Raw genomic sequence first — 23,239 nt, forward strand, 5'->3', positions numbered from 1 at the left:
GGCAACAAATATTTTTTTTTTTCTAAAAAGTCTAATAACAAATTAATTGATACTGAATGTTAAAAAGAGGTCTAAATGCGCCCGCTAAGATATAGTATGGTCAAGTACTTGCTTTTTATTGACCTACTCAAACTCCCCCCTTTATTGTTAACCCTATTGCTATTTTTAAATATGCTAAATGTTACGGTAAAGTGAGGAAAATGCATTTGTTGCCCTTGAGTGCAATAAAGGTTTAAGAACTGTTGTTCTGTCATAACGTTAGCATCTGTCCTATTTAGGCCCAGTCCCATTTCACCCCTCGCCCCTACCACTTAGCCCTTAGCCCTCTGTTTTGCGTGTTCATGTCTAGGGGTAGGGTGTCCCGATTTTTGTTGAGATGGAGGGGTAGGGCGAAGTGTTAGGGTTACATGGCCCTCCAAACGGAGATTTTTCAGAGGCACACTCCAAACAGAGTGTTATCAGAAAAAAAGATGACAAGAAAACAAGATGGCTGCGCGAGCGACCAAAGAAACTCACAAATGTGAGAATTTTCTCCGTTAAAAAATTACAATAACTATCGTATTATCTTAGTTTAATGTCGTTTCAATGTATTATTGGAGTTTTCTTCATGACAAGCATCATGTTCCGCTGTTTCGGTAGCTATCTAGCTAACTTCCCATTCCACCTTAAATAGTCTAGCATTGTTGACGCCTGAAGCACCAGAATGTAACTGCTGCACCATTTAAGGTGGAACAGGAAAATTCGAACAAGAAGCTGGCGAATATCTGACTTCAGCTTCATATCACCAAAGAATTAGTGGTGGGTGATAGTAAATAATTGCACCCCTTTGAAAGCACATGCTTCCCTAAATGTAACTACAGCCCAGCGGTGAGGAGCTGAACTTTACCCTCCTCTGCTGTCACTAGAGACGGGCTGGGTCGCCTGCAGAGCAGCGCAAGTAGCTGTTAATGAAGCAATGTTTTATTTATTTTTTTTTATTTGAGGGTCCCATTTCGTAGGGCGTGATTTCAACCACTACCCCTTGTAACTCAGTTCAAAGGGGTTAGGGTGACACTCGAAAACAAGGGGTAGGGGTAAAAAGAAGAAATGGGACTGGGCCATAGTAATGCATACAACTGGCTGGAAGCGCGTGCAGGTATGAGTGGCGGGAGGCGTGGCTGCAACCTGATGCGCCCTCCAATCCTCCCTAGACTCAGGTAGGCGGAAAGGAAGAGGAATGTAGAGCTTTATGCGGCACAACAGCGCGAATACAGCCTAGACCGACTTCCCAGGATTAAAAATGACTTGAGAAGTGACTCGAGTAAACGTTTGGAGGTGGTGAAAATGGGTGAGTTCACTTGTACTGAAACGAGTTTTTCATGTTAAAAATACAGGAGGTGGAAACGGTGCTAACAGGCAGCTTAGGCGTGGTAGGCTAATGCTTAATAAGCGCGACTTGAGTCTTAAACTCGGTCGAGAAAATATAGAAAATATGAGACGATTGTTCAGTACAGTGGCTGGCTCTAATCTACCTAAATATCGACTGAGACGAGGAGTAGCCTTGTTGGTGTTCAGAGGTGGGGAGAGTAGCCCAAACCAGCCTCAGGTAAAAGCACAGTTACTTCAGTGAGATGGTGATAGTAGTTAGCCACACTCTTAAAAAGGGCTCTGCTTAGAACCACGAGCTCTATATTGAACCATTTCATGGTGAAATGGTTCTTCATATTGATTGAGAATGTGTTTTATATGGGTCTATGTTTATGTAACCTTTTTGAAAATGGTTCTGTGTACCACCAGATAGGGTTCTTCTATTGGTATAAGCTTGGCAAAAATAGCTGAACCCTTTTTGGTACTGTACAGAATCATATACAACACATTCTCCATCAATCTGAAGAACTATTTCACCATGCAGAGAACCATTTAAGCGTGAAATGGTTCCATAAAGAAGTCATGGATCTAAATGGAACCAACGCCTTTACAGAAGACACTGTAAATGTGTTAATATATGTCATGTATTTGAAATCCTTATATTGCCATATGTCAGATTTCTGTATGGGCAGATTTGGAAAGATATTGAATGACCTTAAATCACTTGAGGGCACCTCAGACACTTCATCCTACTATTTATTTATCAGGTGTTGGTTTTGAATGGAAAAAGTTTAGTCTGCTTTGGCTGGTTGCTTTTGAAGAGCAGTCTAACAGATTGGATTGCTTATTTTAGTTATCTCGAATGTCAAAAACTCAGTGAGAGTGTTTCAAGCCAAATTAGCCAAAAAGGACTCTTTGTGTTGCCTGTGGGTAGTTTTTTTTTATTTCTCTGCTTTTGTCTGTCACATTTGTCCCCGTTTCGTGAATGGGACAACAAAAACATATGCCCTTAAAACAAATATGATTATCAGTCTTTGGGGCATTTAATTAAACTCCACAAAAAGAGTTCCCAGTTTGAGGCGGCATTTATGGATAAATACATATGATTAGGATAATCTGGCCTTTATTTGTTCGCCGTTTCCGTTTGTCCTTGGGTGTTTTTTCCCTTCATGGCTCCATTTTCCAACCGCTCTATCCCAGCATTCCTTGCTCTGTTTTGATGTCACGGCTCTTGGAACCTGATTGTCAGCTTTTCTCGTCCTCATAACACAGAGTCACTGTTCTCATCCAACTCACCCAGTCAGCACTGTAAGGCTATTCCCTTAAAGGGGAATCCTACCAATTTTTTTAAAAAAGTCTGCAAAATAAAAAGGTTAAAATGTAAACAAAAGTCATTCGGAGTGGTTTGATGTGAAATGCTCTGTTCAGAGTCGGAACTGTTTACAGTGGTGGTGATCGGAACCAGACGTCTGAAGAGTTTAATACCTCTCAAGGCTCCCTCACATGAAATGGTGATGAATACAGATTTCTGAAAGTGTTTTAATAATCTTTTTGAGAAGGTTTTGGCTTAATATATGCTTTCTAAAATCCGTTTATGGGAGAAAGGTACATGCAGGGTGCTGTAAGGGAAAATAATCCACAAAGAAGACTTGTTCCAGATTTTACAATGTTCTAGCATCAGCATTGCATATAAAAACTCAGAAGACACGTGTACGTTTTGAATAGTAAATGAAATGCATATATTTGTATTGTAGACATTGGGCTTCATTCACCAATGTCTTCCTAATTTTTTTCTTAAATTTGTTCTTGAGAAAGATCCTAGGAACAACTCTACGTCAGATTCACGATGTGTTGTTAAAGCACAGAACTGTTTGCACCTTCGTGCTCTTAAGTGTGTAGATTCTGTTCTTACCTAAGAACAAATCCCAAATAAGAAAAGACTGGTGAATGTCAGAACCTTTGTGAAAACTGCATAAGTGTGTTATAAGAAGAAATTCCTTCTTAAGAACGGTTTGTGAATGAGGCCCATTGTTCCTGTCACCACCACTGTAAAGAGTTGTTTCTCTGCAATTAATCATTTTACATTAATCCACTCTTTCTTTGCATCTCAATGAATAAATTATGCATAAAGTTTTGAAAAATTGGTGGAATCCCCCTTGAACGTCTTTGATTACAACAATCAGAGTTGTTGTTTCTTCTATGTGGTTTGGCAAACATTTGCAAAAAAAAGATTCAGATTATGTAGACATTCAAACTCCACACACAAAAATCTGGACTGTTTGTTTTGGACCAATCTGAAGTTTGTATTATGTTTTTAAGGGCTCCTCTGTGTTGCCTATTTCCCTGTTGCATGGCTATATTATTAAATTTTGCAAATATGCTAGGTAGGACATTTAGCCCCTGACATAATTCTGGTTATATTTCATAAATCAATTAAGAAACGTGTTCATTTTTGTGCACATAACATCTGGGTTTGGTTGCATTGACACTTGTTACCTCCTTAAGGAGTAAATATGTAGATTTGGACAAACTGTATTGAAGACTGTATTGTATGCTCCATTTATCATATCATACACCAGTTGTAAAACATTAAACTCATTTGTTTGTGGCACAGCAACATATTTCATGCAAAGCCGAAATGACTAGTCACTGATTTCCATATTAGTTTTTCTTCCCTTTTCTTTCCTGTCCCCGCTGTGAGAGATTTTAGCCGCTGTTTGGGTTCACATGGATAATCTTTACCTTGTTGACACTGCAATTATGTGCTTGATTGTGCTCTTGCCTTTACCTGCTGCAGCACCTCAGGGTGTTGAGCTTAATGATCCGATTCTCAGAGGAATACTCGTATTGTCGGGTTTTGTCTATTAAATGTTCTTTACAAAGTTTTCATTTATTCATAGTTGTTTGATGCATTTGTGAAATTATTCTTTTCTGGAGAAACTTATTGAATCAGAATTGGCCACAGTGGTGGTGATAGGAACCAGACGTCCAAAGCGTTTAGTGCACCAGAAACCTCCCTCACAGAAGGTTTTTTACATGGTGATCAATACATTGCCTGATGCCTGAGACATAGTTTTACAGTAGTTTTACATAATTTTAAAATTCTTTCGTGATAGAGAGGTGCATACAGGCAAAATAGTACACAAATAGTTTATTTACCACTGTTTCACTTTTTATTAACATTACATATAAAATCTCAGAAGACACGTAAGTTTGCTGGTTGTTTTGAATAGTAAATAAAATAGTTATGTTTAAAAAAAAAAAAAGATAAAAAAAAATTGATATTTTCAAGAATTAAAACAAAAGGTATGTGAAATATCAGTTGTCCAAAAAACATTAATCTCCAAGAAAGCTACTTTCTTAGCTTTTAATGTAATTTAATTTGAAGAGCTAATGTAAGTTTCTCATAGTTCATTCATCATTAAATTTTCACACAGTAGAAAAGCTGCCTTGTTTAAATAGTGTTGTTTTTGTGAAAATGTATAGGCAAAACTTTCTTTCACATCAGAGTTCATGGTTGCTCTTAGTTTGTTTTAATGCTCGGAGGTCTGAGCTTTATCTGCTGCTGTAATGCTTCATGTCCTGTTTGTGTCTGTGGAACTACTACTGAACTTTAGCAGGATGGGCTGTTACTCAGTGTTGCACTGGATGAAATTTGATGATAAATGATGACTTTGTCATTACTTATCAGTGCATCTGTTTCTCCTGCATTAGTGTGTGTTTAATAAGAACCCCAGGTGCTTTCAAACCTTAAATGGTCCCTGTGCTCGACTCAGAGTGGTCTGACAGCCTCAGTAAGATGATTTTCCTTTTTGTCTTTAGGGCTGTGTTGTAGAAGTCTCAAGGATGAGAAGATCCTTATGAAGATGGGCTTGGGCCTGGTGCTGGCAGGACATTTGAACTTCTTGCTGGGGGCACTCATGCAAGGGGCTGTGCTAAGAGATGTGAAAGTGAGCTCGCAGTTTGCCACTATAGAGTACGCCATCTCCAACATCATCGCTCTAGTGGCAGGACTGACGGTATGGACCAATATCCTCTCTCTCTATAGTAACAAATGTCATTATGGCCAGTCACACTCCGGCGATTGTACCCGTAGAACTGTGTGCTTTCAGCTAAGCTCCATTTACAGGGAAAATTCAGTGAAAAATCAGATTTACACAGTTCCCCCCTTACCCCAAATGTAGTCAATCAGCCAAGACATGTTTGGTGTCTGAAGTTTACATCTTTCATTTTGCACTGGAGCTTCAAGGCAAATGTAGATAACAAGTAACGGAAGTTTATGTCACCGAAGCTTTAGTAGAGTCAAGACATATTAAAGCGTAAAATATCAAAAATTGAATTGAGCATTGACCTCAGAATTGAACATTTAAAATACATTGAAAAGAAATTTTGGGTTACTAAATATCTATTTGTTAGTGTCTTCAGATAATCAAATGTAGAAATTAGTCAGAATGCACTTCCCTAGTCAAAGATTTTGCATTGGAGCTATAAAGGTAATGTAGTTAGCAGTATATTAAATCAGCACTATGTAAGTGTTAAAATTCATAAGAGTGGCATTTTCGGCACAGGAGAGAGCAAAATTGCTGCGAGTCACCCTATAAAGCCTGAAATTAATAATCGAAATATCAGAGGTGTTTGGTTAGGTTCTGCTGGAGTTTTTCAGGCCATGTGGTACATCTTTAAATATTAGCCTCACACAGACAGGCTCAAAAGGCTTCATATTTAGGTCTTAAATCCAAATCAACATTATACTCATAAAGATATGATGACAATAGTAGATAATTCACTCACATCGTCAGAAGAGGTGAAAAATTCAAAATTTGACTGAAATCTCTTTGGATTCTCTTTCAACTCACTCACAGAAATTCATCCTCTCAGGTAAGGGATCCAGAGCACAACCAATATTAAAAAATGTTCTTCTGCATGTTGCCTGCATCTTAAAATCGTACATAGTACAGCTTAAAACTCAGCAAATAGAAATGGTGTAAATTTGTCCCTTGTAGTCAATGTTTTATGTTTTTATCACCTAGAAAATCAACAAATTGTCAGTTGATGGGGGGTGTTTAGGCATTTACATATGCCTAAATGCAAAATTTTTGACTCCAATGCAAAATCTTTGACTAGGGAAGTGCATTCTGACTAATTTGTACATTTGATTATCTGAAGTAACTAACAAATAGATATTTAGTAACCCAAAATGTATTTTTAATAATGCACTATTTAGCGACTAAAATAAGGCTTTTTTGTTGACCATGAAAATCCATAGTCAGTAAGAGTTCAGAGTTTGTTCTAAGAGAGATCAGCCCAACTACTCCATCTGCAGAGTTTAGCACCAACCCTAATCTTACTCACCTAGTAAGGATCCTAAGGAGCTTGACTAGCTGGTTTATATGAGTCAGATTAGAAGAGTGTGTGAAATTCTCAGGGCTGGGGACCCTTCCGTAGTAAACGTATGCTATATCATACAGGTTTGTTCATGTATCAAATTATATTCCTAATCATCAAATCTTTGTTTTATTTCCTCATGTGATCTCCCTCGCTCTTGGTCATCATGCTTGGACCTGCAGGCAATTATTGGTGGAATATCAGCCATTGTACTTTCTAAAAACATGAAAAACCAGCCCTTGGTGAGTGGAACACACAGAGGCACATAGTGTACACATAAACCATTTGTACTGTCACTTAAAAGGGTTCCCTTCATAGTCACTTATAGTCACTTTCTCAGTCTCTCTCCCTCTCTATCTCTGTCTCTCTGTCTCTTTCTCTCTTTGTAGAAAGGAGTACAGTTTGTTCTAATCACAAGTCTCTCCTGTCTTTCATTTTGCCACATTGGTAGATATGTTTGTGTGTGCACAGCATTATTCAGCATTGTGCCTGGGCTTGCATTGACTTGACATGAGAAAGCTATTCATACTCATGACCTCTGACTGGGAGAGCCATTTATTCTAGGATCAATATCCTACATTTTTCTTGGAGATTTTTTTCCACAAGGTCCACTTACAGCATTTGTTTATTATTATTATTTTTTTTTAACAAAAATAATTCATTTTTTGCTTAACTATCGTCCAGCCTCTCTTTATCCCTTAGAAATAAACAGACTGTGCCTTTAAGAATAGTGACCTCTGTTCTGATTGGCTGCCCTGTATTGTACCTCATTCAAAAAGCAGCCAGCCTGAAACACTCTTTATAGTTCAGTGTGAATGAGAGGGGCTAAACTGGTGTAGACTGAATAGGCAGAGATGTAAATGTGTTGCTTTTTGTGACACACCAAAAACAAAGAATTTAAAACAGGATATTTTTGCAGTTTAGCTTTCATATATGACTGTTATCAGTGTTTACATGCTATATGAACTGATTGTATTTCAGAAAAGAGAGAAAAACACATTAACGAGGACAGACATCCCACTAATTAGCTTTTACCTTGGCATATGTAATAATTAGCATAATATAAAAGTTGAGTTTCAAACACTAAAATTCCCTAAAGTTCATTCGTAAATAAATTAATAAATAAATAAGGGGGTGCATTAAAAATTGTTGTAAATTTCTATTTTAAGCATTTAAGCTAAAACCTTAAGATCAAAATATCTTAAAACATACAATCAAGTGCATCCACTTTTTTTACTGGTACTAGTATTGGTATGTTTCACAAAACACTGGATTTAAATGGGCACTCTGGCCAAAATTAAAAATTTAATCGTCACTACATCTGTGGTAAACATGCTTATTCACATACTACAGAGATACTGAAGTAGTTTTTAGAGTTAGATTCTCCAGTTTAAAGATGCTGCTTTAATGATAAGATGGGACATGAGTCAGTCTCCAAATGCCACGTAATAAAGTTGTTGTCATTGTTGATGACTGTGCTGTTACGCTGTTCATGTATCTCCTCACATCATTTGTTGTCCCCCCCCCCTTCAGAAGTGGTCGTTACTGGTGATGAGCATCCTGGCATTCTTCTTTGGCTCCGCCTCTGCTGTGAGTGTCACTGTCTCCATGGTAACAGCCATCAGTAACAGTGGGATGAGTCTGCTGACACAGTGCAACCTGCCAGGCAACATCAGCGCCTACAATACCTACCGCGTCACCAACGAGTGCCCGTTTGACCCCACACGCATCTACGTGAGTGAAGGCCTGCTCTCCCTGCAGTGACACTGTCAATGTGTTCAGTCTTTGTTTTCATGAAAAATTGCCACCTATGTTTTGAGGTTTTCCTGGTATGCTTTGTTTTAATGTAACGAGAGAATATGACCTACATACGTGTAGCTTGGACTATCAATAGACTATCAAGCATAATTTCAGTATGGCTCATTAATCACTAATAGCTAGAACTGAGCATCACTTTGGGGGGAAAAAGTCACATTTACAACATTTAAAAGAAGTTGGAACTAATTATCACTCTAGCACTTGAATTCAATTAAGCAGTACTTCAACATACAGCATAACTCTGTGTAAATGTATTCCATTAATACTCTCTAGGGCTGAACGTTAGGTACCAAGTAGCATATTGTGATTATATTGCTTCTTGGCTATAATAAATAAAATAAATAATTGTGATTAACTAGCCGAAATAATGTGGTTAATCACCATTACCTACACTATCTGCTCAAATTTGACTTTAAAAAAAGTATTTTTTTTCTTCCTTTATATAAAAAGCAGTGTGTTTTGTTATAGCTGTGTGAGGGATGTATATATTACTTACAGTAATCAATTAACATTGTTTTTGACATTAAAATAATGTTATTATAAACTTAAATATGACACATTAGGTTCACATGAACCCAAATATGAAAATCACAATTTCCATATATATATATATATATATATATATGTGTGTGTGTGTGTGTGTGTGTGTGTGTGTATGTGTGTGTAATTCTTGTTCACACAGCACAGCTCATAGATTCTTGTTACAGTGGAGACTCTTGAGGGGAACTTTGCTGTTGCTTTTGTTAGTTTGCTGCTTGTTGATTCTGCCTTATCATAAACAGTATGCTGCAGCTGGGCTTCAGCCTGCACTGCTACACATGGTGCAAAAGGTCAAACAAAGAAAGTTAATAAAAATAATAAGATAATAGACAAAATCTGCTTCTGCTCGTTAGCATGGTGCTTGTGTTTATGCATTAACTATTTTCTGTTTTTTTAAATCATACACTCTGACTGGGCTGCCTCTCATCTCTTCCTGTAGGGGACTACTTTGATCCTGTGGGTGCTGTTGATCGTGATGTCTTTGGTGGAGGTGGTGTTTTCTGGACGTTGTTTTGTGGCCTGCACAGCCTTCCTGAGGCTGCGATGCCCCTGGAGAAAGAGAGCTGTTAACGCTTCCAGGGTAAAACATCACTTCCGTCTTTAGTCGTTATGTCTTTGCGTCTCTGCATAATAATAAAATTGTATACACAGAACAATTTTTGCCACCAAAATGCTGTTGATAAGAAAATCATAAGAACTAGAAAGCACAGTTTAAGTTCAAGTCCCTGAAATTCATTAACACTGGAGCTAATAAACTATGCACAAAGTACAAAACACCAACAGAATGCAGCATCATTGGACAGCAACACGCCTGGAGGAGAACACAAACTGCTAATTCTGATACATCAGTGGACAGCCACTCTCATTGGCTACCTAGTGATTAGGAAAGGAAGGGCCATCTTACCCACACAGAGAGCAAGGCTAATTGTGCTTTTATGGGCTTATGGACCACTGATGGCTGTAGCATCAGTGGGTACCGAGCTTGCGATCTCCCAGTAATAGGGCCCACACATAGAACTACTTTGGTTAACAAAGTTCCCAAAATAATGACCCCATAATGGAGTAAATCTTGCAATTTAAACAGGGAAAATACTATGTGGCCCAGTATATCCTATTTTTTAATTGTGTTCATATTTTTCACCAACATGAGGATCTCTTGTATGTTCTGGAAGCCTTAAGCTGTTATTACAGTGGCTGTAAATGTGTGGTGTTTGTTTTTAAATCTGTTCTTTGCCCTTTGTAACATGAATTTGATAATCTTAGGTGCGCTTTCGTACACCAGAGCCTGTACCAACGTCGCCCATAACAGTGTCGCACATCGATGGACCAGAAGAGGGGGAGCCATCGGAGCAACATGATCTTCTACATGCAGCAACATCCCCTGAGGAGACCAGTGATTGGCTGTGAGCAAGGTGCAAAATACAGGGGATTCTGGGGAGGTCCCTAATTAACACCCTGGACCCCCTGAATGTTCAAAATCAAAATTCTAGGGGTCCCTGAAAATAAACTTATGATGTTATGTTGTCCGTTAGGGAAAAATAGACATTCAAATACAAATTCAGGGAAAAGTCATTGTTTAACCTGCTTCACTCTTGAAACAGTGAGCTTCTGTCTTTAATATTTTTAAATAACTAGTGATGCAGCACTGGTCTGCCTCAGGGTGGCACTGTAGCACATTGGTTCTCCAAGATGTCCTTCATAGCTTAGCAGCTGTAACTATGCCTAGGATAATTCAGAAAAACTTTAAAAAATACCATAGTGTATTTGAAAACATGAAAACTTTCCCAAGAGTAAGTCACTTAGCAGCCAGTCAGTGTTAGACTAGTCAGCCAACATGGGTTGATTTAATGTCTGTTGTCCCCGATATATAAATAGATTATATATAATTAGTAAATTATCCTTGATCATAAGAATGGCTCAGACCACTTGTATATTCATGCTCACCATCCTCTTGATTAGCAACTTCTAGCTTGTAGCTCCACCTTGCTGGTGTACAGTTAGAGGCTGTAGCTCATCTGCTGATGCACAGTTTGTCTTCCAGCCCTTCAATAATGGTCAGTTTCTGACTACATAGCAGCTCTTGGTGGAGCTGGAAATGTGTTTCTGAACCTGATGGGTCGCAGCTGTTCACTGTGGGGTCTGGTCGGGTTCACCGTTCACGTTAAGGTTCTCACAGCCCAATTCCACTACCCAGCTTCCCCCCCTGCTGTAGTTTTTCGCTTTATTTTATTTTTCCTCTCTACATTTATTACCTTAAAATGGTTTAAATCTGGCATGGAGTCTTCCGCTCATGTTGTTGACAGAATTTAGCACTGTATTCCATGACACCCAAGCTTGTGAAAAATGGATGCGTGGAAAATAAAACAGCAAATTGGAGAGGAGAGTTTTAAATTTACTCCGAAAAAAATGGTATGTATATTATATAGTCTTGTGCAAAAATTTGAAAAACCCCTGGTTGATACATTTTGTTGATTGAATTGAAAATAAGTTCACATGCTCTACAAAAAAACAAACTCCTACCAAAAAAAGTGGCCTGTGCAAAAGTTATGGCACATTTTATTTGTTTCCAATATGTTTAGCTCACAAATAGTTATGTACCAAAATTTGTAGAAAAATAAAAAGTCCCTGTAAAGGATGTGCTAACATATTTTCAAACAACAAAACATGTAAGACTGAATGTAATGTTCTGTGGAAAGAAATGAAACTATAGAATTACACAAACAAAGGTTGATATCTTGCTCCATTAGCACCGCACAGCAGGAGAACAGCTCATTATGGAAATTTTCATGTCTTAAAAGGTTACGAATGTTGTTCAAAAGCATTACTTTAAAGTTGTTAAAATGGACAAGTGATTGGACAACTGATTAATTTTTTTTATATAGTATTATTTTGTTGTTTTTTTTAAATGTTAGCTATTACTATTGCTACATCACTCTCCTCCTAGCAGTGACATCTCAGCGACACTGCTGTGTCTGATACATTTGTACCAGCATCTCACACACTGCCATGTTAGTGTCACTGCTGTGCTGAGAATAGACCACCACCTGCATTATAACTAGTAGATCTATATTGTACACCTGTGTATTGGAGCTACAGGGTAGAAGTCTCTAATAAATTCAATGAATGAGTGTAAACTGAAAAGGATACAGAAGCCAAAAGCTTCAGCTTTTACTAATAAAAGTGGTATTCAGTAACAGTGTTACTGGGTATGTTTACATGCACAACAATATTACAGTCATATCCTATTTCAGCAGTTATTCAAAAGTGGTCATGAAAACAGCATGATCAGGTTAAAACCCTTATGAAATCCAATAAGGACACCTTTATTTTCACCCAGTAATTGAGTTATTCAGCATATTCAGCAGTGGCAGATAATTTACATTTTTTCATGTTTCAAAAGGTGCATGCTGGAATCGTATTATTTAGTGATTAAAGGCACAGTGTACGATTCTGGAAAATGATTATTGATATTGAGCTCAACAGCAAAACAAATACACCCCTCCCTTCAGTGCTTCTTCAGAAGCTCCATTTCACACGCACACACTTGGCTGGCAAACGTGTTTATTTTAGACCTTTGTGGCAAACGTATGGACAAATACCATGATATAACGTTAGAGCAAACAACCACACAGCAAGTAATGTAACTAATGTTAGCTTGGTTGTGGGTTAGCAAACTGTCACTACAATTGCTGCTGCGAGGCTAATCACAAACTACTATCACAAACAGGATAAAACAGCAATGACCTGTTGGTTCTGTGAAACAGCAAAAATGAGTTAATGTTACCCACCTGTCAAGCAGAAACAGAGCAGCCTCCTCGTCCCTTTTCATGCCTTTAAACTCTCAGTGAAGCTGAAGTCAGCTTCTTGTTCGAACTTTCCCATTCCACCTTAACTCCTGCACTATTTACGTTCTGGTGCCTCAGCTTCTTCTTCTAATTTTCCCATTCTACCTTATGTCTTGCACCATTTACATTCTGGTGCCTTAGTTTCTTGTTCTAATTTTCCCATTCCACCTTAAATGGTGCAGCACTTAGGCTATATTCAGGTGCCTCAACTTCTTTTTCGATTTTTTTTTTTTCCTGTTCAACCTTAATTGGTGCAGCAGTTACATGGAATTTAAGGTGGAACTGGAAAATGCATCCACTGTCTGAGGTCTTTCCACTGCTGAAACACCCTTGCCTGATCCAAGAAACTCCTTTCTCAATCTTTGTACTTCAGATCTTCTCCTCTTTGGCTGTTTCTCGGCCATCTTCTCTTTTTCACGATGCATAGAGTTCAGCACGTAGACCCTCCCCTTCCCCCCTGGCTGGAATTGTGGTGTGTGGCTCGGACCGAGACACTCGGATTATTTTCCATTTACAGAGCCAGGGCTGTATATGAACACCAGATTTTTTTCCAGTGCTCACGCAGAACAGAGAGCCAGTGGAGCGCGAGGAGACATTGGCCGAATTTGACAAAGTGTATTGGATTAAAATTCCATACTGCGCCTTTAATGCAGGCTGTGAGTTTTCCCATTATTAGCATTCTTATGTTCTTGTAAACCTAGTGATTTTCCAGTTATCAGATTGATTTGTATGTGTAAACATACTCACTGGCGCACGACACTGAGCATCAGCACTGTGGAACGGGAATCTTAGTGATACAGATATTTCACTATATTTGGGGAAAGACAGATTGGAGAAAAAGTTACAGTAGTTTTAACTTGATGTTCTCTTGGTATGAAGAGATTATTTTCTGCCTAATTTGTCTGTGATCTCTTACTAATTTTAATTTTTATTGGACATTTGTTTTACACTTACATTATGTTACTACTTCTTGTTGTTTGTCTGTTCAAATCAGTTTTATTCAAAAAAGTACATTGTAAGGCACCCTGCTTCTGACAGGTTTGATGTGTAGACCAAAGAAAGTTATTAATAATTTTTTATTATCATAAATATTTTGTTAACATGAAGATTGTTAAACATTTTGTTTTCCTGTATTTTGCTGTATTATCTAATAAAGACTACATGATTTAATAGATCGCCAGCTTTGTCATGTGTTTTTTGGAACGTGCACAAATACAGTGAGCGATGAAGCTCCTGATCTGAACATAAAAAGCTGAAACCGCACATTCATCCTGATTTGAACTGCATAGTGAAGTTATATTTTAAAGTAAAAGCTTGATTGTGACTTCTGAGAAAATATAAAAATGAAACTGTTGACAGCTAAATTAATATAAAATAGTATAATGAAAACTGTCATTTAGCTGTCAACAGCTGTATTATTAATAGCTGTATTATTAGCCGATTATGACGTCCCATGAGATGTGCCTTATTTACCACATCTAAATCCGAGGTCTTGGCTTTAATGATCACTATGGTGTATTTAGTCATTTATTGACTTGTTTTTCAAAATGATTCACATCGCATTTTCTTATTTTTCCAAATATTCAAGTATTCAGAAAGAGCTATGTTCATGATATACTGCTCCCATAATGCAACATGGAATAGTAGCTAGCAACAGTTGCTAAACAGTCACTGGAGAGCTAAGAAAATGAGGCAAGTCTTTAGATTGGTCCAGTTGGCAATGGTCAAGATGGAAACAGCACAAACACACAGAACTAAACCAAACAGAAAATTTGTAGTTTAAACTTTAACACGTCAGGCAATTTAATACAGCTTAGAAAAATCATACTGCGGAAGAAACGACTAGAAAATGCTTTAAAGAAAAGGGAAATACCCAAAGTTCCATACACACATCGTTACAGATTTCCAGGCTTTTTATAACATACAGTTTAGCTACACAGTTATGAAGAAGCTTCTCAAGAAATCCATGATGGAAGTTTCATAGCACAGTCACGGCAAACATGAACCAGACTTCAAATGCAAACATGCATCTTTGAATGTCATTTACAAAAGCGTTCATTCAGCATGTATAAGCTACTTGAAAAGTTGGATCTAATAATGGTTGTGCAGAATTATAGCAACTATTTTATATCTTAAAAAGTAATTGTGAATTTTGACATACTTAGTGGGTGGGACGATATGGCAAAATGGAATATTGCGATACCTGAGTATCTCGATATTTCGTTTTTCTAAGGTTTAACAAGTTGGAAGAGACTTGTTAATGAAAGCATACTGTGGCATGATTTATCACAACATTTCGCCATATCGCCCACCCACAGACGTACTGTCACTGCCAAGTTCTATAGAACATTCCGTCACTCTCCAGTTTATACACTGCACACATGGTCCCATTGAAGTGAATTTCAGGAAGGGAAAAATTGATAGCATTGTTTCTTTCAGCATCCTCTGGTGTCCTAAGAGTTCCTAGAAGTGGAAGGCCGTGGAGGGGCCTCAGCAGGGCTGCTCCTGGTACTGCCGCTCTGTGGCAGTGGAGAAGTCCTCCAGCACGCTGCGCAGGTACTCGAAGGTGGGCCGGTTCTCTGGGTTTTCAGTCCAGCACTTGGTCATGATGGCGTAGAGGTCCTCTGGGCAGTTGTCTGGGCGGGGCATTCGGTATCCGTTCTCTAAATTCTGGATCACTTCTGGATTGCTCATTCCTTAGAGAGGCCAAGAAAAGGAATAGTCGCACAAAATGGTCATCTTTCACTGCAAGTACTTCAAGATGTTTGTATGTAGACTTTATAATTACCCTGTGTAACTTTATACTGACTATGTTTAGTATATAATGGCTAATGTGTTGTTATACATGCATTTAATGACCAACACCTGACTGGCTCAGGGGGTATGGATTGAGGTGGACACATTTGGAAATTAAATGATAGGCCAGCCTATCTTGCTGACCGATCTGTCCCTGACTGGCACCTCTTGTCAAAATTGTTGAGCAAACGAGACAAACAGAAGGTGCCAGTATACACAAAAGTAAATGAAGCGACAGTGCCACCTACATACTGTAGGGCTAACATTCAAATAATGAAAGGAAGCTTAAAACACATTCACTGAAAAAGTCTTGGGTCTACTATATGTTTGAGTTTGGGCTATTTTGGCACTATTATTTAGCCATTTTCCAATTACGAATTTGCCTTCATAGATGGACCAAAATAATTGTGATTATGATTTTTGCCATAACTGAGCAGCCCTAATGTAAAGGTGTATCCTGCAGTGTGGCACGTATGCCATGCAGCGAAGAGCAGTCCACCAAAACTAGGCTTGTCTAGTCTTGTTTTACTTATATTCGAGAATAAAGACGTGATCTTGTTTGAAAAAATACAATGTGGTAAAAAAAAAAAGTAATGCGACCCCTCCTGGATGTTTTCACAGACTTTTGGACACTGGAGAGCCACAGCACAGTCCAGTGTTTAAGATTCTTCAACAGCTGATTGGTTTATTGGCTTATTCCACTTTACTGACAGCAGAAACAACGGATTCATATTTGAGTTGATGAACAGCACTGATGGTGTGTACCTGGGTAAGGGATTCTCCCGTAAGTCACAATCTCAGTCAGCAGGATTCCGAATGACCACACGTCTGATTTGATGGAGAAGGTGCCGTAGTTTATGGCCTCAGGAGCCGTCCATTTGATGGGAAACTTGGCACCTTTGGGGTAACAACACACAAACCGCACATTCAGTATAGTACATTCAGTATAGTATAGTATTCAATAACCGCACCCAAATAGTGCCTGCTTTGTGAGGGTCCATGGGGGTCCTGACCACTGAAGAACAGGGTAAAAGGGGGCTAACAAAGTATGCAGAGAAACAGATGGACTACAGTCTGTAATTGTAGAACTACAAAGTGCACCTATATAGTAAGTGGAGCTGATAATGTTATACCTGATCGGTGTATGTTTATTTTATATAACATATTGTCACTGTACAAAACCTTGTGTCTTTTTAATTTTTATTTTTGGAGATACAAGATTATCTATATGCTCCCCTGCACATGTAGACGTAGCTGTTAAGCTCCTCAGCATACCCCTTGTACATTTTGAGTACACTAACTTGTACTGTAACTCACTGAGCTCCACTATACAAGTGTACAATTGCAGACTGTATCCCATGTGTTGCTGCACAGTGTATCAGCCTCCCTCTACCCCATTCACCACTGGTGATTTTCTGACCACAGGACTGCTGTTGACCAGATATTATTTGGGTGGTGGACCACTCCTGAGAATATCCAGCCAAGAGCAGCTCTAGGGTTAGAAAGTGACTGTTGATGAAAGGCTACAAGATTGTTAACACTAATTGTGGGGTGGGGCGGTAAAATTAGGGTTGTCTGATAAAGTGGCCAGTGTAGATGTAGTAGTACATCGATGCCATTGATTGTAGTACATGAATGGCGGATGTATTATAATTCTAATAGTGCATGAGTCACTTTTATCATTCGTAAGAGCATTTTGCCGTGTCCTCTTACCTTCCCTGGCTGTGTATTCATTGTTCTCGATGAGGCGGGCCAGGCCGAAGTCAGCGATCTTGCAGATGAGTTCCTCAGACACCAGAATGTTAGCCGCCCTCAGGTCCCGGTGGATGTAGTTCTTTTGCTCAATGTAGGCCATTCCTTCTGCCACCTGGAGAGGGCAGCACTTCTTCAGTTATAAAGCACAGTGCTTAGGAATGCATACAATAGTGTTCAATAGTTTGGAATCATTTTAACAATGCACTCTCAGAAAAAATAAGGTACTAAACTGTCACTGGAGCAGTGCCCCTCTTGTCACTGGGGTGGTACCCTCAAGGGTTCATCTCTGTACCTTTAGTCAGAGAACATAACTGTACCATAATCCATTGAAATTATATTTTCTAAGTTGTACTGACTCCACACACCCCGTCTCGTCTCCAGGCTTTTATTTTATTGTTCTGTTTTAAAACATTCGGTTATGAAATGGTCCAAATACGAACTTTTCACCTGGAAAAACTTATTTAAGGTTCATAATCAGACCTTAAAACCACTGTTGTACCTTTGAGGGCACATTTACATTGTTTGTACCTTGATGAACAAAAAATGTACATGTACAGTACCTTTATTTCTAACAGTGTATACAGTTATAACTATTAGTTACAGTTAATGATAACCCATATTTCACTGTGGTCGGAAGAAAACCTCGTATCTCCAAAATGGTAACTTTACAGGAGAAGGAAAAAACCTACTTTATTTACAATGAAAATCAATGGAACCAGACTTTTTTCCAAGTCATTTGGGCCGTTTTTTCATGAAATTTACACAAAATGTAAAGGACAACAGGCATTTTCAAATTATGTCAAAAACTGGAAAACGACAAAAATGGAAATACTAGGTTTTCTTCCGACAACAGCGATATACAGGTTAAATAGGCTAAAAAACAGTATTTTATGTTCTATTCAGTATTGCGTGCATTTTGGGAAGTTATTAAATGCTTGATGGTATATGGTGATTATAATTGACAATACTTTTTGTCAACTCATCACCACCTGTGAAATCATTATGGATATTCATTTTATTTCTCAGTCATTATAGAATCATCTGTACACATCTAACATTTCTTTTATTTATCAAATGAAATGGTTATAAATATGCTGCCTGATGCCTGAGATATGATAGTTTTCAGATGCTTGGGGCCTAAACCATACCTTTTTTAAATATGTGCATGGTGGAGAGGTTCATGCAGGTCTTACTAAGGCAAAAGGTTTTTTTCTTTCAGTTCACCATCATCAAAATTGTGCAGGTTCACCAGTCATTTTGGATGGTAAATAAAATGGTTATATTTGTGTTGTATACATGCTGACCCCTGGTTCCCATCACCACCACTGTAGAGAAATCTGAATCAGTAAGTGTCTCCACAATGAACCTCTTCACATCAAACCACTCTGAGTGACTCTATTTACATCACTCTGATTTAATTAAACCCATTCTATTTGAAAAACGGATAGAATTCCACCTTATCATATGAGTCATCCTGTACTTCTAAAATTAACACATTCACATTTCTTTTGTGAGCTTTAATCTGAGCGCACTGTGCTGACTTATTGCTTTATCGGAGCAGTAATGCACTGAAACCGGACTCCTCACTCGCTGCTATGAAATTATGTGGATTGAGAGGTGTGTGTGACAAAGGGAGATGGACAGAGTTCCTGAGTTAGGGAGGCTCCTGCTTCCCCTCGTCTGACCTTTAACATGTACCATTCGCCTCCACCCAGTTAACACAGGCTTTTCATTCTCTCTCTCTTTCTCCCTGATGGTTAATTTCCTGCTCTACCACCTGCAGCCTGCTCCTCGACTCTTCTGCTTTTATTACCCTCCATTTCAGTTTCATGCTCTACCTCTAGTCCACCGACTGACCTGAGGCTTGTTTGGAATTTCGGCCATGCTCAGGTCAGTAGCTTTCAAGACCTAGCTTACAAGGCCCTTTTAAAAGATTTAGCTTTTCCTGTCTGAGAGAACAGGATGTGCAAAATCATTTCTTGTTTTAAGGAGTGCAAAGCACAGCCCTGCTTTCTTGGCATCCTGGATCAGGTCATTGTTGCCTGGGCCTATCAGGTGATGATTATAGGCAGTAAGGGGGTGACTATTTGAGCTAAATGTGAATCTATTCGATTCTTTGTTGATCCAGACATAGTTTGGCAAATTAATAATGACTTGATTCAATGATTTGATTTTTGGTGATTCAAGCATCCTTAAGCAACATTAAAACGCATTAAAGGCATCAAAATGTTTGCTGATTAAAATGATCTGGCCACAGAAGGCCTTGCAGCCCTAAGGCCTGCTGTTATGTTTTCCGAGTTCAGGTTCAGTACAGCCTGCACTCATTTGTGTGGGTTCACTGCGGCACTTCCCACCTCATTCTTCACCGTAATCTGTACAACATCGCTATCTAAGTGAAATCAGCTGACTGCCGAGGGAGTTAAGCGAATGTACATCATTCAACATATAATTTTTTTCCATTTTATGATGAATTTATGATGCATCAGAAGGAATACTTAAATGATGCACTAGGAACACCAATGAACTGTCTCCAACAGAAGTTTCCATTCTGTTATTCTGCGTAATTTTGTGGTTGCCATTTTGCCCATATAAGGAAAATCCGTGTCTAAGCAGGTTTCTCTGAGAATAATGAATGGCATTTTTGAAAAATATGAATAGTGATGCATAAATACAGAAGGAAACTAGCATTCCTGTGAACTGAAATGTGATTTCATGGAAGTAAGTCTAGTATTAAATGTTAAACACCTGTTATATATCAACATGAGCTCCTCCAAAAGCAGCCAGCTTAATTAACACATATGATGTATTTTGCTGGTTTGTGTGGGTATTTTGTTGAAGTTGCCAGTCAATTCAGTGCACATCAGCGCTAGCTCGCATGTAGCGATCATTATATTGTGGCTTCTTGAACACCTGATAATTTGGAGGATATGGCAGTGCTCGGAGAAGAAAACGTCCGCACGGCAAAACGTACGGCATTTTTGTTCACCACAGTGCGTGGTTTTCGAAAACGTCATTCATGTTTCTCACAGAGATATTAGTTCCTAATATGGGCATGATGTTGACTACAGAATGATGGCATGACTTCAGAGGTACAGGTAAGTTTGAAAGGGTTGGTATGAGCATATAACAAAGGCCAGGCCCTTACAGTAGGTGTGTATGTGCATACACTTGTCAACACTTTGTGTTTATAATTGCATAGTAGGTAAGTGATAAAGGACAAAACACGAGAGATATGCATATCTGGCAGCAGGTAGCAGACTTTCTGGGGTGTGTTGGCGTGTATGTATGTGATTTTGTCTTGTTCAAGGAAATGCTACACCTTCTTGGTATGTGCGAAGGAGGAATTGAAGCTGACGAGCAAAAATCTAACATGTAGGTGTGAAGTCAGAGTACAGGAACAGAGAGAAATGTGTGTGCATGGAGTGTAGAGGCAGGGTGCCGCAAGGTGTGTGCGCATGTAGGAGAGTTTGTAATTTCACCCACTGCTTAAACACACATGAATGCTCAGTCTGAAGGCCGGTATCTGCAAGGCGTTTTAGTAAAGCTCACCTGTTTAATCCTTAAAGCGTACAATGCTTTCAAATTCCTGAAGGCACCTCTCTCCCTCGTTTACCCTAAACCAACCTGAAACCAGAATTCATGACCTGAGATCCACCATAGATACCTGAACAATGCAGCAAGTGGAACATCTGCACATCGCCCCAATTTACTTGTGGATAGATCCTCCCGCTAGCTGGGCGTGATGCTACCAAGCTGGGAGGGTGAAGGCTAGCACATTGCTCCTCAGAGATGTGTGAAGAGCCCCCACATCTTTTCAAACTGCCGCTAACGCAACGTGATTGGACAGTTCAACGCGCTTGGAGGAGAACACTAGCTCCTAAATCTGTTATGTCAGCTAAAAGGTGCCCGTTGGCTAATAGAACAAATGCTTATGGTGCATTCACATTGCTCTGGTGTGTCAACGAACGTGAACGCATCCTACCTCTTCATTTGGCTGCAAAATCTAGCTCTTTTTTAAAATAATCATTCAATCAACATAGTATGCATCATTAAACTAATATTTCCAAGAATGTTCACTTGTCGTTTCATCCAACTGGTTGTTCTCCTACAGTTTGAAATTTTCAAAGGTAAACCAGTGAAATGAATGTTTCATACATTAGGCTTCAGTTATTGATTGGGTAAACGCATAGCAATTTGCTGGATTCATTTACTTAAAGTTCAGCTCTGCTTAAATTTTCAATGCTTCGCATCCCCAAAATCTGACGCACCAAAGGCATGATGCATTGTGCAACTGCTTACACTTACAGCATTTGGCAGACGTTCTTATCCAGAGCACCATTACAATTTGATCATTTCACACGAGTAGGCGAAGGTAGTTTTAGGAGTCTTGCCCAAGGACTCTTATAGTGTAGGGTGTTTGCTCAGGCCAGGATTGAACCCCAGTCTACAGTGTTGAAGGCAGAGGTGTTACTCACTACACCAACCACAGGAGCAATGCTACACTGCAGTGTTAAATGCTTGCACTGCTCAGCAGCCCAATGCACCCCTAATTTTATATGTGTCTGAGCGATGCACCAATGTGGTCATAAATACTTGTGCCACTTAGCAGCACCCTGCACACCAGATTTTATTAGCGAGTGAGCAAAGTCCTGTACAGACCTTTCTGTTTCGAAAGGTTTAGATGATATACTGTGCCTTATAATGATGGAATGACTACAGTGCTAATGCTTATTTCAAGACATTGTTTTACTTGTTTTCACTATATTTGCAGATAATTTTGCTTAACATTGTATATATATATATATATATATATATATATATATATATATATATATATATATAAAATTAAAATATGCTAAAAAAACAAGCCAAATTATCTGCCAGTATAGTGAGATCATGTGACTAACATCACTTAAAACAAGTAAAATGTCGAGAAATAAGTTAAATAATCTTAGAATAAGCTTCCAATAATGTCAGTATAAGAAACAGTAGATATATCATAAATTTTCAATATTTTCAATATTTTTTAAACATTTTTTAAATATTTTAATTTTAAAAATTTAAGATCATTTTATGTTTTGCAGGCTTTTATTTAGCTAATTCTGTGTTAGCGTTATGATGTTTAGTCTTGTTTAATCGATTTGTAGCTATTTAACTACTTATTTTGTCTCTGTTTTTAACCATTGTCCTTTTTTAACCCTCTGATTATTTTTTGGTAGATTTATGTGGCCCTGAAGTGAAGCACTGATACCATGTACTCATTTAGGAGTCTAAAGTCTAGAACCTGTTACTAAATACTAAATCAGGGCTGTCTAAATGTGGCCCTTGGGGCAAAATTGGCCCACGAGGACCTCTCATGTGCCCCATCAGAAAGTTACCCCAACCCCACCCCTCACCTAAAGAGAATAAGCATTTTTATAATATAATCATTTTCCTTGAAAATAGTCTTTTTTTCCAGTAATAAAATATTGTGCACTGTGATAAAATAATCTTTTTTATTTTAATTGATACTTTGCACTTTTGAGAACTACACTGGAGACATTTCATCAGATTTTTGGTGAAATTGTAATGTCTACTGGTTAAATTTGATGTTCTCAGGTGGCGATGAGTGTGACCAACAGGCATTAGTGATGACATTAGGAGACCATATTCGGTAGTGCACAGATGTAAGCTTTTTACCATGTTGAAGAAAGAAATGTGTTCATATATATATATATATATATATATATATATATATATATATATATATATAT

General features: G+C 38.4%; 2 protein-coding genes across 2 annotated transcripts in view; one reads left to right on the forward strand and one right to left on the reverse strand.

Annotated features, from left to right (window-relative positions):
• The first annotated feature begins 1,162 nt into the window (after window positions 1-1,162).
• Window positions 1,163-14,097, forward strand: tmem54a (transmembrane protein 54a). Its single transcript, XM_036593904.1, has 6 exons — window positions 1,163-1,327; window positions 5,170-5,366; window positions 6,915-6,974; window positions 8,266-8,466; window positions 9,530-9,670; window positions 10,354-14,097. The coding sequence occupies exons 1-6, from the start codon at window positions 1,324-1,326 to the stop codon at window positions 10,495-10,497; spliced, it is 747 nt and encodes a 248-aa protein (XP_036449797.1). The 5' UTR covers window positions 1,163-1,323; the 3' UTR covers window positions 10,498-14,097.
• A 524-nt stretch (window positions 14,098-14,621) lies between these two features.
• Window positions 14,622-23,239, reverse strand: part of lck (LCK proto-oncogene, Src family tyrosine kinase) — a 55,446-nt gene continuing 46,828 nt past the window's right edge. Inside the window, exons 11-13 of the mRNA XM_036593715.1 lie at window positions 17,445-17,598; window positions 16,497-16,628; window positions 14,622-15,631 (exon numbers count right to left, since the gene is read on the reverse strand). Of these exons, the coding sequence (XP_036449608.1) occupies window positions 15,426-15,631; window positions 16,497-16,628; window positions 17,445-17,598 (492 nt within the window). The 3' untranslated portion in view covers window positions 14,622-15,425. The remainder of the gene's footprint in view (window positions 15,632-16,496; window positions 16,629-17,444; window positions 17,599-23,239) is intronic.

The sequence above is a fragment of the Colossoma macropomum genome, unplaced genomic scaffold (assembly GCF_904425465.1).
Source record: "Colossoma macropomum unplaced genomic scaffold, Colossoma_macropomum, whole genome shotgun sequence".
Lineage (NCBI taxonomy): Eukaryota > Metazoa > Chordata > Actinopteri > Characiformes > Serrasalmidae > Colossoma > Colossoma macropomum.

What these genes read in the sequence shown, in the direction of transcription:
- tmem54a (XM_036593904.1), top strand. An exon ending in ACATGAAAAACCAGCCCTTG is followed by an intron (nt 6,975 to 8,265) that starts GTGAGTGGAACA and finishes CCCCCCCTTCAG; the next exon opens with AAGTGGTCGTTACTGGTGAT. An exon ending in GAGCTGTTAACGCTTCCAGG is followed by an intron (nt 9,671 to 10,353) that starts GTAAAACATCAC and finishes TGATAATCTTAG; the next exon opens with GTGCGCTTTCGTACACCAGA.